The sequence below is a fragment of the Anomaloglossus baeobatrachus genome, chromosome 12 (genome assembly GCF_048569485.1).
Source record: "Anomaloglossus baeobatrachus isolate aAnoBae1 chromosome 12, aAnoBae1.hap1, whole genome shotgun sequence".
Lineage (NCBI taxonomy): Eukaryota > Metazoa > Chordata > Amphibia > Anura > Aromobatidae > Anomaloglossus > Anomaloglossus baeobatrachus.
The window spans coordinates 4,751,349-4,767,555 of record NC_134364.1 but is presented as its reverse complement, the minus strand read 5'-3'; the positions used below and the strand labels follow the sequence as shown (position 1 = coordinate 4,767,555).

Here is a 16,207-nt window from a genome sequence, read left to right as displayed (position 1 = left end):
CTAAAACTTAACAAGTGGCGAGGAAAATTTCTAATAAAAAGCGGAAATTGTGTTGTTACGTCTCCGGCGCTGACGGTGAAGCGATGGCCGACCTTGTGAATGATTCTCACTTTTAGGCAGAGCTGATTGACTGCAAATCCCTGGTGAAGTCCGAGCGTCAGCGGCTGGAGAAGATGAAGATCGAGTGCGACAAACTGTCTGAGGAAACGCTCCGCGGCAAAGAGGAGAGCGCCGCTCTGAGGTGCAAGCAGCAGCTGGCGGCACAGGATGTGGAGGAGAAGGTGGGACGAGACCCTCGGGGGGGACACAGCCTATTACAGCTTCTTATAGGACCAGTCACATCATAGAGAACCATTTCTGACTGGTGCTTCTCTGGGGAGAGGACAGTCCGGAGCGCTCCTTGTCAATAACGGTCGTTTGCAGAACGTCTCCTTTTGCAATTTATTTCTTTAAAGTAATAGCGTTTCTATGACAACCCAGCGGCCCCTCGGACGGACGCTATTTCCTGCCCTTGTCAGGCGCTGGGGACGTGGCAGCCACAGAGGAGTCTTCTGTAGAGAGAGCCACGTTATCGGAGGGGTTACCCCCAATGAAATCTTCCCGGTCATGCATCACTCCTGCCCCGTAATCTGTACAGTCGAGGCTGCGGTGGGCTCCGGCGTGCCATTGTGCTGTTCTCACACTAACCACTGGGGGGCGCTTCAGCATTATTGAATCTGTTGTCTGCAGATTGAGTGCGGGACATCGCAGAGGTGAACGTTTATTGCTCCATTTCCAGAGATTTCCAGGTGTCAGTGACAACGTGGTAGACATTGCAGGCCGGTATCTGCACAGCTCGGTGTACGCAGCATCGGCCATGATGCATGCCAGGCGCCCCTGATCACAGGACCAGTCTGTAACACTGACCGTCTGTGCCTCACATGTGCACCGGGGATGCCTCAGCCGTAATGGCAGGAGCTCGGCGGGGGTCGCCCCACAGCCGCCTCTCATGTAGCAGATGTAAAGAATGAACTGGCATGTGCCCAAGAAGCTCCGTCCTGCCCTCTGTGATCCCCGCCGAGGGAGACAATGGGGCAATAACACTTGTATATACAGCAGACCGGGTGCCATGATGTCTGCTGCCCATACAGTGAACAAAGCAGCAGTATAGGTCCTGTGCCACCATAGCAGCTAATTTATCACCCGCCTGGTACTGACTGACTGCGGTGCCCCGTTGTATGATCCTGTGTGTGGCGCTGGTGTCCTGTGATCTGCTGTATGATCCTGTGTGTGGCGCTGGTGTCCTGTGCCCCGCTGTATGATCCTGTGTGTGGCGCTGGTGTCCTGTGCCCCGCTGTATGATCCTGTGTGTGGCGCTGGTGTCCTGTGCCCCGCTGTATGATCCTGTGTGTGGCGCTGGTGTCCTGTGACCCGCTGTATGATCCTGTGTGTGGCGCTGGTGTCCTGTGATCTGCTGTATGATCCTGTGTGTGGCACTGGTGTCCTGTGACCCGCTGTATGATCCTGTGTGTGGCACTGGTGTCCTGTGATCTGCTGTATGATCCTGTGTGTGGCTCTGGTGTCCTGTGATCTGCTGTATGATCCTGTGTGTGGCACTGGTGTCCTGTGCCCCGCTGTATGATCCTGTGTGTGGCGCTGGTGTCCTGTGATCTGCTGTATGATCCTGTGTGTGGCACTGGTGTCCTGTGCCCCGCTGTATGATCCTGTGTGTGGCGCTGGTGTCCTGTGACCCGCTGTATGATCCTGTGTGGCGCTGGTGTCCTGTGACCCGCTGTATGATCCTGTGTGTGGCGCTGGTGTCCTGTGACCCGCTGTATGATCCTGTGTGTGGCGCTGGTGTCCTGTGATCCGCTGTATGATCCTGTGTGTGGCGCTGGTGTCCTGTGACCCGCTGTATGATCCTGTGTGTGGTGCTGGTATCCTGTGATCTGCTGTATGATCCTGTGTGTGGCGCTGGTGTCCTGTGATCTGCTGTATGATCCTGTGTGTGGCGCTGGTGTCCTGTGACCCGCTGTATGATCCTGTGTGTGGCGCTGGTGTCCTGTGATCTGCTGTATGATCCTGTGTGTGGCGCTGGTGTCCTGTGATCTGCTGTATGATCCTGTGTGTGGCGCTGGTGTCCTGTGATCTGCTTTATGATCCTGTGTGTGGCGCTGATGTCCTGTGATCTGCTGTATGATCCTGTGTGTGGAGCTGGTGTCCTGTGATCTGCTGTACGATCCTGTGTGTGGAGCTGGTGTCCTGTGATCCGCTGTATGATCCTGTGTGTGGCTCTGGTGTCCTGTGATCTGCTGTATGATCCTGTGTGTGGCGCTGATGTCCTGTGATCTGCTGTATGATCCTGTGTGTGGCGCTGATGTCCTGTGATCTGCTGTATGATCCTGTGTGTGGCGCTGATGTCCTGTGATCTGCTGTATGATCCTGTGTGTGGCGCTGGTGTCCTGTGATCTGCTGTATGATCCTGTGTGTGGCGCTGATGTCCTGTGATCTGCTGTATGATCCTGTGTGTGGAGCTGGTGTCCTGTGATCCGCTGTATGATCCTGTGTGTGGCGCTGGTGTCCTGTGATCTGCTGTATGATCCTGTGTGTGGCGCTGGTGTCCTGTGATCTGCTGTATGATCCTGTGTGTGGCGCTGGTTTCATGTGATCCGCTGTATGATCCTGTGTGTGGCTCTGGTGTCCTGTGATCTGCTGTATGATCCTGTGTGTGGAGCTGGTGTCCTGTGATCCGCTGTATGATCCTGTGTGTGGCGCTGATGTCCTGTGATCTGCTGTATGATCCTGTGTGTGGCTCTGGTGTCCTGTGATCTGCTGTATGATCCTGTGTGTGGAGCTGGTGTCCTGTGATCTGCTGTACGATCCTGTGTGTGGAGCTGGTGTCCTGTGACCCGCTGTATGATCCTGTGTGTGGCGCTGATGTCCTGTGATCTGCTGTATGATCCTGTGTGTGGAGCTGGTGTCCTGTGATCTGCTGTACGATCCTGTGTGTGGAGCTGGTGTCCTGTGATCCGCTGTATGATCCTGTGTGTGGCGCTGATGTCCTGTGATCTGCTGTATGATCCTGTGTGTGGCGCTGGTGTCCTGTGATCTGCTGTATGATCCTGTGTGTGGAGCTGGTGTCCTGTGATCTGCTGTATGATCCTGTGTGTGGCGCTGATGTCCTGTGATCTGCTGTATGATCCTGTGTGTGGCGCTGGTGTCCTGTGATCTGCTGTATGATCCTGTGTGTGGCGCTGATGTCCTGTGATCTGCTGTATGATCCTGTGTGTGGAGCTGGTGTCCTGTGATCTGCTGTACGATCCTGTGTGTGGAGCTGGTGTCCTGTGATCCGCTGTATGATCCTGTGTGTGGCGCTGGTGTCTTGTGATCTGCTGTATGATCCTGTGTGTGGCGCTGGTGTCCTGTGATCCGCTGTATGATCCTGTGTGTGGCGCTGGTGTCCTGTGATCTGCTGTATGATCCTGTGTGTGGCGCTGGTGTCCTGTGACCCGCTGTATGATCCTGTGTGTGGCGCTGGTGTCCTGTGATCCGCTGTATGATCCTGTGTGTGGCGCTGGTTTCATGTGATCCGCTGTATGATCCTGTGTGTGGCGCTGGTGTCCTGTGATCCGCTGTATGATCCTGTGTGTGGCGCTGGTGTGCTGTGATCTGCTGTATGATCCTGTGTGTGGCGCTGGTGTCCTGTGATCTGCTGTATGATCCTGTGTGTGGCGCTGGTGTCCTGTGATCTGCTGTATGATCCTGTGTGTGGCTCTGGTGTCCTGTGATCTGCTGTATGATCCTGTGTGTGGCGCTGGTGTCCTGTGATCTGCTGTATGATCCTGTGTGTGGCTCTGGTGTCCTGTGATCTGCTGTATGATCCTGAGTGTGGCGCTGATGTCCTGTGATCTGCTGTATGATCCTGTGTGTGGCACTGGTGTGCTGTGATCCGCTGTATGATCCTGTGTGTGGCGCTGGTTTCCTGTGATCCGCTGTATGATCCTGTGTGTGGCGCTGGTTTCCTGTGATCCGCTGTATGATCCTGTGTGTGGCGCTGGTGTCCTGTGATCCGCTGTATGATCCTGTGTGTGGCGCTGGTGTCCTGTGATCCGCTGTATGATCCTGTGTGTGGCGCTGGTGTGCTGTGATCCGCTGTATGATCCTGTGTGTGGCGCTGGTGTCCTGTGATCTGCTGTATGATCCTGTGTGTGGCGCTGGTTTCCTGTGATCCGCTGTATGATCCTGTGTGTGGCGCTGGTGTCCTGTGATCCGCTGTATGATCCTGTGTGTGGCGCTGGTGTCCTGTGATCTGCTGTATGATCCTGTGTGTGACGCTGGTGTCCTGTGATCTGCTGTATGATCCTGTGTGTGGCGCTGGTGTCCTGTAATCTGCTGTATGATCCTGTGTGTGGCGCTGGTTTCCTGTGATCCGCTGTATGATCCTGTGTGTGGCGCTGGTGTCCTGTGATCCGCTGTATGATCCTGTGTGTGGCGCTGATGTCCTGTGATCTGCTGTATGATCCTGTGTGTGGCGCTGGTATCCTGTGATCTGCTGTATGATCCTGTGTGTGGCGCTGATGTCCTGTGATCCGCTGTATGATCCTGTGTGTGGCGCTGGTGTCCTGTGATCCGCTGTATGATCCTGTGTGTGGCGCTGGTTTCCTGTGATCTGCTGTATGATCCTGTGTGTGGCGCTGGTTTCCTGTGATCTGCTGTATGATCCTGTGTGTGGCGCTGGTGTCCTGTGATCCGCTGTATGATCCTGTGTGTGGCGCTGGTTTCCTGTGATCCGCTGTATGATCCTGTGTGTGGCGCTGGTGTCCTGTGACCCGCTGTATGATCCTGTGTGTGGCGCTGGTGTCCTGTGACCCGCTGTATGATCCTGTGTGTGGCTCTGGTGTCCTGTGACCTGCTGTACGATCCTGCGCGCGGAGCAGGTGTGCTGTGACGCTTCACACTAGGACGCAGACTTCCTCTGGTACGGGTGCGGCCGGTGGTGATCGGGGCGCGGAGGAGCCGGTGTTGATTGTCAGCTCTAATGATCGGGTCTCACTTACAGGATCAACAACTGAAGAAAGCGGAAGAAATCAGCCAAAGCCTGAAAGAGAAGCTGAATGCGCTGGAGACCGAGCAGGAGACCATCCTGAGCGCCATCGAGATGGAGGTCACCTCCGCCTGCCACATCCTGGCCAGAAACTGCACCGAGAAGTATAAAGTAAGGCCTCGACATTAACCCTCGCCCTGCCTGTTTCCCTGCCACCGCTACTGTCCATGGTCCTGTGGCTTCGCGGGGACACGCGTCCTCCGGCCTCTGTTCAGAGGCTGTCATAGATCTGGAGAGATCGGATCTCGCAGCCTCGGATTCTGCTCAGAGATTCACCGTTCTGTAGAGGAGAGATGGCGACCGTCAGCAGCTAATAACTGCACTGCCCAAAACGCATGTGAGACGGCCTGGCCCCCCAAAACCCGGCTATCCTGCTGCTAGGAGCGGGGCCGCGGGACCCCCAGCACTTACCTGCCCTGCACTTACTGCTCACATTCAGTGACAGCAAGCACAGCTGTTATATAGGGGACATCGCTTGTGTGTGTGACACGGGGGCTCTTAGAAAATGGCAGAGACCCCTGTCACTGCCAGATTCAGAGGAACATCAGAGACCCTCACAAGCAGCGTTCCTGTGAATGGCGGACGGCTGGGACCATCTCATCTGTGCGGGGGGCTTGAGGCTGCTCGCTGTACATTGTCAGCCCCTCTATGTGGGGTCCGCTGGTGGCTGGGACCATCTCATCTGTGCGGGGGGCTTCAGGCTGCTCGCTGTACATTGTCAGCCCCTCTATGTGGGCTCCGCTGGTGGCTGGGACCATCTCATCTGTGCGGGGGGCTTGAGGCTGCTCGCTGTACATTGTCAGCCCTTCTATGTGGGCTCCGCTGACGGCTGGGACCATCTCATCTGTGCGGGGGGCTTGAGGCTGCTCGCTGTAGAGTGTCAGCCCCTCTATGTGGGCTCCGCTGGTGGCTGGGACCATCTCATCTGTGTGGGGGGCTTGAGGCTGCTCGCTGTAGAGTGTCAGCCCCTCTATGTGGGGTCCGCTGACGGCTATCCATTGTGAGTGGTCACAGATTAGTTGTCCGTCATCTGGGCTATGACTTTGTGGGCCTCGTGTTCTGTGGTTGTGTCATGGAATGATCCGGTGCAGACCCCGGCTCTGCTGCGGCTCCTGTTTGGCCTCGGTTATTCCCGCAGGATCATCAGATGCACAGACTTGATCCACTGGTCAGACCATACATTCCCTCTGCCACCAGTCCGGCCCCCCCTACTGTAACTGTCGCCTGAAGTATTCGGGGAAGCGCCGTGCTCCCGCACTGTCATCTGAGGGGTCTGATGGGGTTTTCAATAATTTTTTTTTTTTTTGCAGGAATAGAATATCTTGGTAGTTTTATGCCTTCATCTAAAAATTGTGGAATAACAAACGGTCTCTGCCCCTGTGTGTAGACGTGGTCTCTGCCACTGTGTAGACGTGGTCTCTGCCCCTGTGTGTAGACGTGGCCTCTGCCCCTGTGTGTAGACGTGGCCTCTGCCCCTGTGTGTAGACGTGGCCTCTGCCCCTGTGTGTAGACGCGGTCTCTGCCCCTGTGTGTAGATGTGGCCTCTGCCCCTGTGTGTAGACGTGGCCTCTGCCCCTGTGTGTAGACGTGGCCTCTGCCCCTGTGTGTAGACGTGGCCTCTGCCCCTGTGTGTAGACGCGGTCTCTGCCCCTGTGTGTAGACGCGGTCTCTGCCCCTGTGTGTAGACGTGGTCTCTGCCACTGTGTAGACGTGGTCTCTGCCCCTGTGTGTAGACGTGGCCTCTGCCCCTGTGTGTAGACGTGGCCTCTGCCCCTGTGTGTAGACGCGGTCTCTGCCCCTGTGTGTAGACGTGGCCTCTGCCCCTGTGTGTAGACGTGACCTCTGCCCCTGTGTGTAGACGTGACCTCTGCCCCTGTGTGTAGACGTGGCCTCTGCCCCTGTGTGTAGACGCGGTCTCTGCCCCTGTGTGTAGACGCGGTCTCTGCCCCTGTGTGTAGACGTGGCCTCTGCCCCTGTGTGTAGACGCGGTCTCTGCCCCTGTGTGTAGACGTGGCCTCTGCCCCTGTGTGTAGACGCGGTCTCTGCCCCTGTGTGTAGACGCGGCCTCTGCCCCTGTGTGTAGACGCGGTCTCTGCCCCTGTGTGTAGACGCGGCCTCTGCCCCTGTGTGTAGACGTGGTCTCTGCCCCTGTGTGTAGACGTGGCCTCTGCCCCTGTGTGTAGACGTGGCCTCTGCCCCTGTGTGTAGACGTGGCCTCTGCCCCTGTGTGTAGACGTGGCCTCTGCCCCTGTGTGTAGACGTGGCCTCTGCCCCTGTGTGTAGATGTGGCCTCTGCCCCTGTGTGTAGATGTGGCCTCTGCCCCTGTGTGTAGACGTGGCCTCTGCCCCTGTGTGTAGACGTGGCCTCTGCCCCTGTGTGTAGACGTGGCCTCTGCCCCTGTGTGTAGACGTGGCCTCTGCCCCTGTGTGTAGACGCGGTCTCTGCCCCTGTGTGTAGACGTGGCCTCTGCCGCTGTGTGTAGACGTGGCCTCTGCCGCTGTGTGTAGACGTGGCCTCTGCCGCTGTGTGTAGACGTGGTCTCTGCCGCTGTGTGTAGACGTGGTCTCTGCCGCTGTGTGTAGACGTGGCCTCTGCCGCTGTGTGTAGACGTGGTCTCTGCCGCTGTGTGTAGACGTGGTCTCTGCCCCGCTCCGTTCTCTCTGCCCCGCTCCGTTCTCTCTGCCCCGCTCCGTTCTCTCTGCCCCGCTCCGTTCCCTCTGCCCCTGTGTGTAGACGTGGCCTCTGCCCCTGTGTGTAGACGTGGCCTCTGCCCCTGTGTGTAGACGTGGCCTCTGCCCCTGTGTGTAGACGTGGCCTCTGCCCCTGTGTGTAGACGTGGCCTCTGCCCCTGTGTGTAGACGTGGCCTCTGCCCCTGTGTGTAGACGTGGCCTCTGCCCCTGTGTGTAGACGTGGCCTCTGCCCCTGTGTGTAGACGTGGCCTCTGCCCCTGTGTGTAGACGTGGCCTCTGCCCCTGTGTGTAGACGTGGCCTCTGCCCCTGTGTGTAGACGTGGCCTCTGCCCCTGTGTGTAGACGTGGCTTCTGCCCCTGTGTGTAGACGCGGCCTCTGCCCCTGTGTGTAGACGCGGCCTCTGCCCCTGTGTGTAGACGCGGCCTCTGCCCCTGTGTGTAGACGCGGCCTCTGCCCCTGTGTGTAGACGCGGCCTCTGCCCCTGTGTGTAGACGCGGCCTCTGCCCCTGTGTGTAGACGCGGCCTCTGCCCCTGTGTGTAGACGTGGCCTCTGCCCCTCTCTGGTCTCTCACTGTGTCCTCTATTCCAGCCGGTGTCCAGCGCTGCCCACCTGAGCGATGACCCCCATTACTGGCTAGCAGAGACTAAGGTAAGGCACGTAATCCAGCAGAGTAGAGGTGTGTGCGTGCGGGGGGCTGCACTGGAATGTCTCCCCCTTTTATAAAGTCTCTCTGGGCCTCTGGATATGATGGAGGAACGTCCCCGCTCTGCGTCTGCCCGGAGCGAGCAGCTGTGCACAGGGTCGGCCACACAGAGCGCAGCAGCTGGACAGGATCACCCCATCCCCGCTCCCTCCTCCATCCCGGCCCGCAGTCATTTATTCCTAGGATTTATCGCAGTGTGCACGCCATTACTGTCCGTACACAGCACACACTGTCCGCGCTTCTGCTGTGCAGCACACACATCCCCAGCCTGAGTCGCAGTGCAGGTGCTGCGCTACTGCTGTATGAAGGTGATGAGGACTGCCATCCCCAACACGAAGACCCCTGCACCTAATATACAGAGCTCTGACTCCATATATATCTCCGAGACTCCGAATACACTGGACCCCCCTCCAAATACTCAGATCTGAGCCCCCGCACAGCCCTCCACCTAATAGAAAGGCTTCCGAATACGCTGGACCCCCCTCCAATACACAGATCTGAGCCCCCACACAGCCCTCCACCTAATAGAAAGGCTTCCGAATACGCTGGACCCCCCTCCAATACACAGATCTGAGCCCCCACACAGCCCTCCACCTAACAGAAAGGCTTCCGAATACGCTGGACCCCCCTCCAATACACAGATCTGAGCCCCCACACAGCCCTCCACCTAATAGAAAGGCTTCCGAATACGCTGGACCCCCCTCCAATACACAGATCTGAGCCCCCGCACAGCCCTCCACCTAATAGAAAGGCTTCCGAATACGCTGGACCCCCCTCCAATACACAGATCTGAGCCCCCGCACAGCCCTCCACCTAATAGAAAGGCTTCCGAATACGCTGGACCCCCCTCCAATACACAGATCTGAGCCCCCACACAGCCCTCCACCTAATAGAAAGGCTTCCGAATACGCTGGACCCCCCTCCAATACACAGATCTGAGCCCCCACACAGCCCTCCACCTAATAGAAAGGCTTCCGAATACGCTGGACCCCCCTCCAATACACAGATCTGAGCCCCCGCACAGCCCTCCACCTAATAGAAAGGCTTCCGAATACGCTGGACCCCCCTCCAAATACTCAGAGCCTAATATACAGACATCAGACCATCTCCTCTTAATGTACAGATATGGCAGCCTTGTCCTCCCCCCTCCTGGTACACACATATGAGCCCCATGACCCCTTTCCTTGTACACACATATAAGCCCCCAGACCCTCCTCCTGGTAGACACATATGAGCCCCCATACCTCCCCTCCTAGTACACACATATAAGCCCCAGACCCCCCTCCTGGTACACACATATGAGCCCCCAGTCTCCTCCTCCTGGTACACACATATGAGCCCCCAGACTCCCCCTCCTGGTACACACATATAAGCCCCCAGTCTCCCCCTCCTGGTACATATGAGCCCCCAGTCTCCCCCTCCTGGTACATATGAGCCCCCAGTCTCCCCCTCCTGGTACACACATGAGCCTACAGTCTCTCCCTCCTGGTACATATGAGCCCCCAGTCTCCCCCTCCTGGTACATATGAGCCCCCAGTCTCCCCCTCCTGGTACATATGAGCCCCCAGTCTCCCCCTCCTGGTACACACATATGAGCCCCCAGTCTCCCCCTCCTGGTACACACATATAAGCCCCCAGTCTCCCCCTCCTGGTACATATGAGCCCCCAGTCTCCCCCTCCTGGTACATATGAGCCCCCAGTCTCCCCCTCCTGGTACACACATGAGCCTACGGTCTCTCCCTCCTGGTACATATGAGCCTACAGTCTCTCCCTCCTGGTACATATGAGCCTACAGTCTCTCCCTCCTGGTACATATGAGCCCCCAGTCTCCCCCTCCTGGTACATATGAGCCCCCAGTCTCCCCCTCCTGGTACATATGAGCCCCCAGTCTCCCCCTCCTGGTACATATGAGCCCCCAGTCTCCCCCTCCCGGTACACACATGAGCCTACAGTCTCTCCCTCCTGGTACATATGAGCCCCCAGTCTCCCCCTCCTGGTACATATGAGCCCCCAGTCTCCCCCTCCTGGTACATATGAGCCCCCAGTCTCCCCCTCCTGGTACACACATATGAGCCCCCAGACTCCCCCTCCTGGTACACACATATAAGCCCCCAGTCTCCCCCTCCTGGTACATATGAGCCCCCAGTCTCCCCCTCCTGGTACATATGAGCCCCCAGTCTCCCCCTCCTGGTACACACATATAAGCCCCCAGTCTTCCCCCTCCTGGTTCACACATATGAGCCCCCAGACCCCCCTCCTGGTACACACATATGAGCCCCCGTTATGCTCTTTCAGTCTGTTGTGGCCTCGATGCCTGAATAGTAGGAATATTCTGACTGCCGGAGGCCGAGTGGCCATTGTCCAGTGATCCAGATGTCTGTGCTGTGCGGGGGTCCAGCGACATCTGCAGGAGAGCAGCCCCCCCTTCTGGCAGCCGCAGCTCGGTGCAATGGTCTCATGAGTCCCAGAAATCAGGACTTTGAAGGGAAAATGGATGTAATTGTGCAGCTCCAGCGGCCGCAGGAACGTGCGAGGCCACGTGTGGTTATGGGGAAGTGCTGGATGCAGAAGGGCAGATGCAGGAGGTGGGGGACGGGGGAGTCACCATCAGGGCAGTGACCGCCACACCCATACTGGTCTAATATCAGGGCAGTGACCACCACACCCATACTGGCCTAATATCAGGGCAGTGACCGCCACACCCATACTGGCCTAATATCAGGGCAGTGACCGCCACACCCATACTGGCCTAATATCAGGGCAGTGCCCGCCACACCCATACTGGCCTAATATCAGGGCAGTGCCCGCCACACCCATACTGGCCTAATATCAGGGCAGTGACCGCCACACCCATACTGGCCTAATATCAGGGCAGTGACCGCCACACCCATACTGGCCTAATATCAGGGCAGTGACCGCCACACCCATACTGGCCTAATATCAGGGCAGTGACCGCCACACCCATACTGGCCTAATATCAGGGCAGTGACCGCCACACCCATACTGGCCTAATATCAGGGCAGTGACCGCCACACCCATACTGGCCTAATATCAGGGCAGTGACCGCCACACCCATACTGGTCTAATATCAGGGCAGTGACCACCACACCCATACTGGCCTAATATCAGGGCAGTGACCGCCACACCCATACTGGCCTAATATCAGGGCAGTGACCGCCACACCCATACTGGCCTAATATCAGGGCAGTGACCGCCACACCCATACTGGCCTAATATCAGGGCAGTGACCGCCACACCCATACTGGCCTAATATCAGGGCAGTGACCGCCACACCCATACTGGTCTAATATCAGGGCAGTGACCACCACACCCATACTGGCCTAATATCAGGGCAGTGACCGCCACACCCATACTGGCCTAATATCAGGGCAGTGACCGCCACACCCATACTGGCCTAATATCAGGGCAGTGACCGCCACACCCATACTGGCCTAATATCAGGGCACAATGAATGTGGGATAGAAGGGGCAGCGGGGGTACGAACAAAGTACGGGGTCCAGTCAGCCGGGGTCAGGGGAGCGCAGCGTCCCACCTTCATCCTCAATCTGTGGGCGACATTCACCCGTCTGACACCCGCCGATACTAACACAAATCCGGGTGCTGAATTTATCACTGTATCTGTACACGACAGCTCCGTGCATATAATGTGCTCATCTGAACTGGCCCCAATACTGGTCCGGATTAGCTGTTACCCTCCAGCAGGGCAAAGATCGGGGGAGGATGACTCTATGTACACTGACTGCACTAGCAGAACAGTGAGTGCAGCTCTGGAGTATAATACAGGAGGTAACTCAGGATCAGTAATGTATATACACAGTGACTGCACCAGCAGAATAGTGAGTGCAGCTCTGGAGTATAATACAGGAGGTAACTCCGGATCAGTAATGTATGTAGACAGTGACTGCACCAGCAGAATAGTGAGTGCAGCTCTGGAGTATAATACAGGAGGTAACTCAGGATCAGTAATGTAATGTATGTACACAGTGACTGCACCAGCAGAATAGTGAGTGCAGCTCTGGAGTATAATACAGGCGGTAACTCAGGATCAGTCGTGCTATCACTGCAGTGATTATATGCAGAGTTGCAGGTCTCCTGTATATTGGTGGTCAGAGGTGGACGGTTGTGTCGTGTAGATATTTCTAGGGATTCATCTTATGGGTCTCATTTTCGTTAGACAAAACTTCATTGGCTGTGTGAAGAGGTGAAGGAGCGAGAAGGGAGAGAGCGGAAGCTGCGGAGTCAGTACCAGCAATGCCGGGAGCAACTGAAGGAGCACAAAGTGAAGAAAGAAGCCGCGAAAGAAGAGCGGCTCCAACTGATCAGCAAACTGGAGGCGCAACTGGAGGAGGCTCACCGGGACAGGAAAGGTAGGTGCGGTCTGCGGATGCTGGGGGCTCGGTGCTATGGCCTGGCCATGTACACAGCAACAGACCCCGTCCTCCGCTCCTGCCCATGCTCCGCACTATCCTCTGAATCGGTGATCTGTGCGCTGGAGGCCGGGCATGCTACATTAGCAGATGGGTGGTGTGTGATGTACATGAGGCTGCTGCTATTCTCCAACTTTAATAAATACTGATTTTTTTTTTATGGCTAATTTTATTCCTATGAAAAGTTACAATGAGGTTTTTCTATATAACGCAGTGCAGTGAACAATGGATGTTCTGTAAATCTTGTCTGAAGACGCCGGTCTACAAATTACTCAACCTGTCATGTTAATGACTTAAATAGCTTTAAGGTGGCTTTACACACTGCAACATCGCAAACGACAGGGCTGTAACGTCACCGGTTTTGTGACGTAATAGCGACCTCCCCAGCGACATTGCAGTGTGTGAAACACATCAGCGACCCGGCCCCTGCTGTGAAGTTGTGATCGCTACAAATCGTTCAGGACCATTCTTTGGTCTTTTGTTTCCCGCTGTGCAGCATGATCGCTAGCAAGTCTCAGTGTGTAAAGGGGACTTTACAGCGACTCCGTCTGTGTAGCGTCCTGATTAGCGGTCACCTGTGAAGGATTCACCGGTGACCGCTAATCCCCCGAGTGACGGAACTGTCCCCCCCCTCTCATACTCACCGATCCCCGAGATTCCTTCCATGATTAATCTGTAAATTACAGTAAATAAACACACACACCCGAAAAATCCTTTACTAGAAATAAAAAACCCTAACAAATTCCCTCATTACCAATTTATTACCCACAACAAAGCCCTCCATGTCCGGCGTAATCCACGGTCCTCCAGCGTGGCATCCAGCTCTGCTGCATGCAGGTGACAGGAGCAGCAGAAGACACCGCCGCTCCGGTCACCTCCACGCAGCTAATGAAGACAGCCTTGTGATCGGCTGAGCTGTCACTGAGGTTACCTGGATCCAGCGGTGGATGCAGCGGTGGCCGCGGGTAACCTCAGTGACAGTTCAGCTGATCGCGCTACTCACCGCCGCTCCTGTCAGCTCCACATTGAGGTGAGTAAGCGCGATCAGCTGAGCTGTCACTGAGGTTAATCGCAGCCACCGCTGGATCCAGTGGCGGCCACCGGGTAACCTCAGTGACAGCAGCTGATCGCGTTACTCACCTCATTTGCTGGTGATTCCCCCCCCTCTCTCATACTCACCGATCCCCGATCACCGGCGCTGCACGGCGTTCACACTGCTCCGGTGGCTTTTCCTTTTTTGAAAAAGCCGGCCGCTCATTAAACAATCTCGTATTCCCTGCTTTCCCCGCCCACCGGCAAATGTGATTAGTTGCAGTGAGACACGCCCACACGCTGAGTGACAGCTGTGTCACTGCACCCAATCACAGCAGCTGGTGGGCGTGTCTATACTGTGCAGTAAAATAAATAAAGAAATAATTAAAAAATCCGGCGTGCGGTCCCCCCCTATTTTAATACCAGCCAGATAAAGCCATACGGCTGCAGGCTGGTATTCTCAGGATGGGGAGCCCCACGTTATGGGGAGCCCCCCCAGCCTAACAATATCAGCCAGCAGACGCCCAGAATTGCCGCATACATTAGATGCGACAGTTCTGCGACTGTACCCGGCTCTTCCCCATTTGCCCTGGTGCGTTGGAAAATCGGGGTAATAAGGAGTTATTGGCAGCCCATAGCTGCCAATAAGTCCTAGATTAATCATGTCAGGCGTCTCCCCGAGATACCTTCCATGATTAATCTGTAAATTACAGTAAATAAACACACACACCCGAAAAAATCCTTTATTAGAAATTAAAAACACAAACACATTCCCTCATTACCAATTTATTACCCACAACAAAGCCCTCCATGTCCGGCGTAATCCACGGTCCTCCAGCGTCGCATCCAGCTCTGCTGCATGCAGGTGACAGGAGCAGCAGAATACACCGCCGCTCCTGTCACCTCCACGCAGCTAATGAAGAGAGCCGTGTGATCGGCTGAGCTGTGACAGATCGCAGGTTGGATCGCTAGAAAGTCTGTGTGTAAACCCAGCTTTAGAGGGCACAGAATCATGAAGGTTTAATGGTAAATAGTTACACAAGCTAAGCCTAACTACAGTGATAACCATGAATGGACACAAGCTAAGCCTAACAACAGTGATAACCATGAATGGACACAAGCTAAGCCTAACTACAGTGATAACCATGAATGGACACAAGCTAAGCCTAACTACTGTGATAACCATGAATAGACACAAGCTAAGCCTAACTACAGTGATAACCATGAATGGACACAAGCTAAGCCTAACTACAGTGATAACCATGAATGGACACAAGCTAAGCCTAACTACAGTGATAACCATGAATGGACACAAGCTAAGCCTAACTACTGTGATAACCATGAATGGGCACAAGCTAAGCCTAACTACTGTGATAACCATGAATGGACACAAGCTAAGCCTAACTACTGTGATAACCATGAATGGACACAAGCTAAGCCTAACTACTGTGATAACCATGAATAGACACAAGCTAAGCCTAACTACTGTGATAACCATGAATAGACACAAGCTAAGCCTAACTACAGTGATAACCATGAATGGACACAAGCTAAGCCTAACTACTGTGATAACCATGAATGGACACAAGCTAAGCCTAACTACAGTGATAACCATGAATGGACACAAGCTAAGCCTAACTACAGTGATAACCATGAATGGACACAAGCTAAGCCTAACTACAGTGATAACCATGAATAGACACAAGCTAAGGGTACTTTCACACTTGCGTTATTTTCCTTCCGTTACAATCCGCCCTTTTGGGAAACAGCGGAATCCGTTAACGGATTCCGCTGTTTCCCATAGACTTGTATGGTTGACGGATTGTACCAAAAGGAGCTGCGTTGCTTCCGCTGGGCGACGCTCCGTTGCTTCCGCCCAGCGGGAGGAACGCAGCATGTAACGTTATTTTGAGCAGCGGAATCCTCTGGATTTCACTGCGCATGCTCTTTTTTTTTTTTTTTTTTTTTTAAATCAAACTTTATTTTGGCTCGCGGTGGCCGAACGTTCAGCTGAGCGCCCGGCCGTCGGCAAGCGACAGCGCTCAGCTGAATGACCGGCCACCAGCATGCCCGGCCGCCGGCAAGTCACAGCGCTCAGCTGAGCGCCCGCCCGCCGGCATGCCCGGGCGCCGGCAAGTGACAGCGATCAGCTGATCACCCGGCGGCCGGCTGCAGGGAGCGATCAGCTGATCACCCGGCGGCCGGCTACTGGGAGCAATCAGCTGATCACCCAGCGGCCGGCTGCAG

The 16,207-nt window shown here is 55.5% G+C and overlaps 1 protein-coding gene across 1 annotated transcript in view; it reads left to right on the top strand.

Moving 5' to 3' along the window:
• Positions 1-16,207, top strand: part of CEP128 (centrosomal protein 128) — a 231,396-nt gene that overhangs the window by 101,114 nt on the left and 114,075 nt on the right. Inside the window, exons 16-19 of the mRNA XM_075330946.1 lie at positions 117-281; positions 5,039-5,194; positions 8,366-8,425; positions 12,676-12,868. Of these exons, the coding sequence (XP_075187061.1) occupies positions 117-281; positions 5,039-5,194; positions 8,366-8,425; positions 12,676-12,868 (574 nt within the window). The remainder of the gene's footprint in view (positions 1-116; positions 282-5,038; positions 5,195-8,365; positions 8,426-12,675; positions 12,869-16,207) is intronic.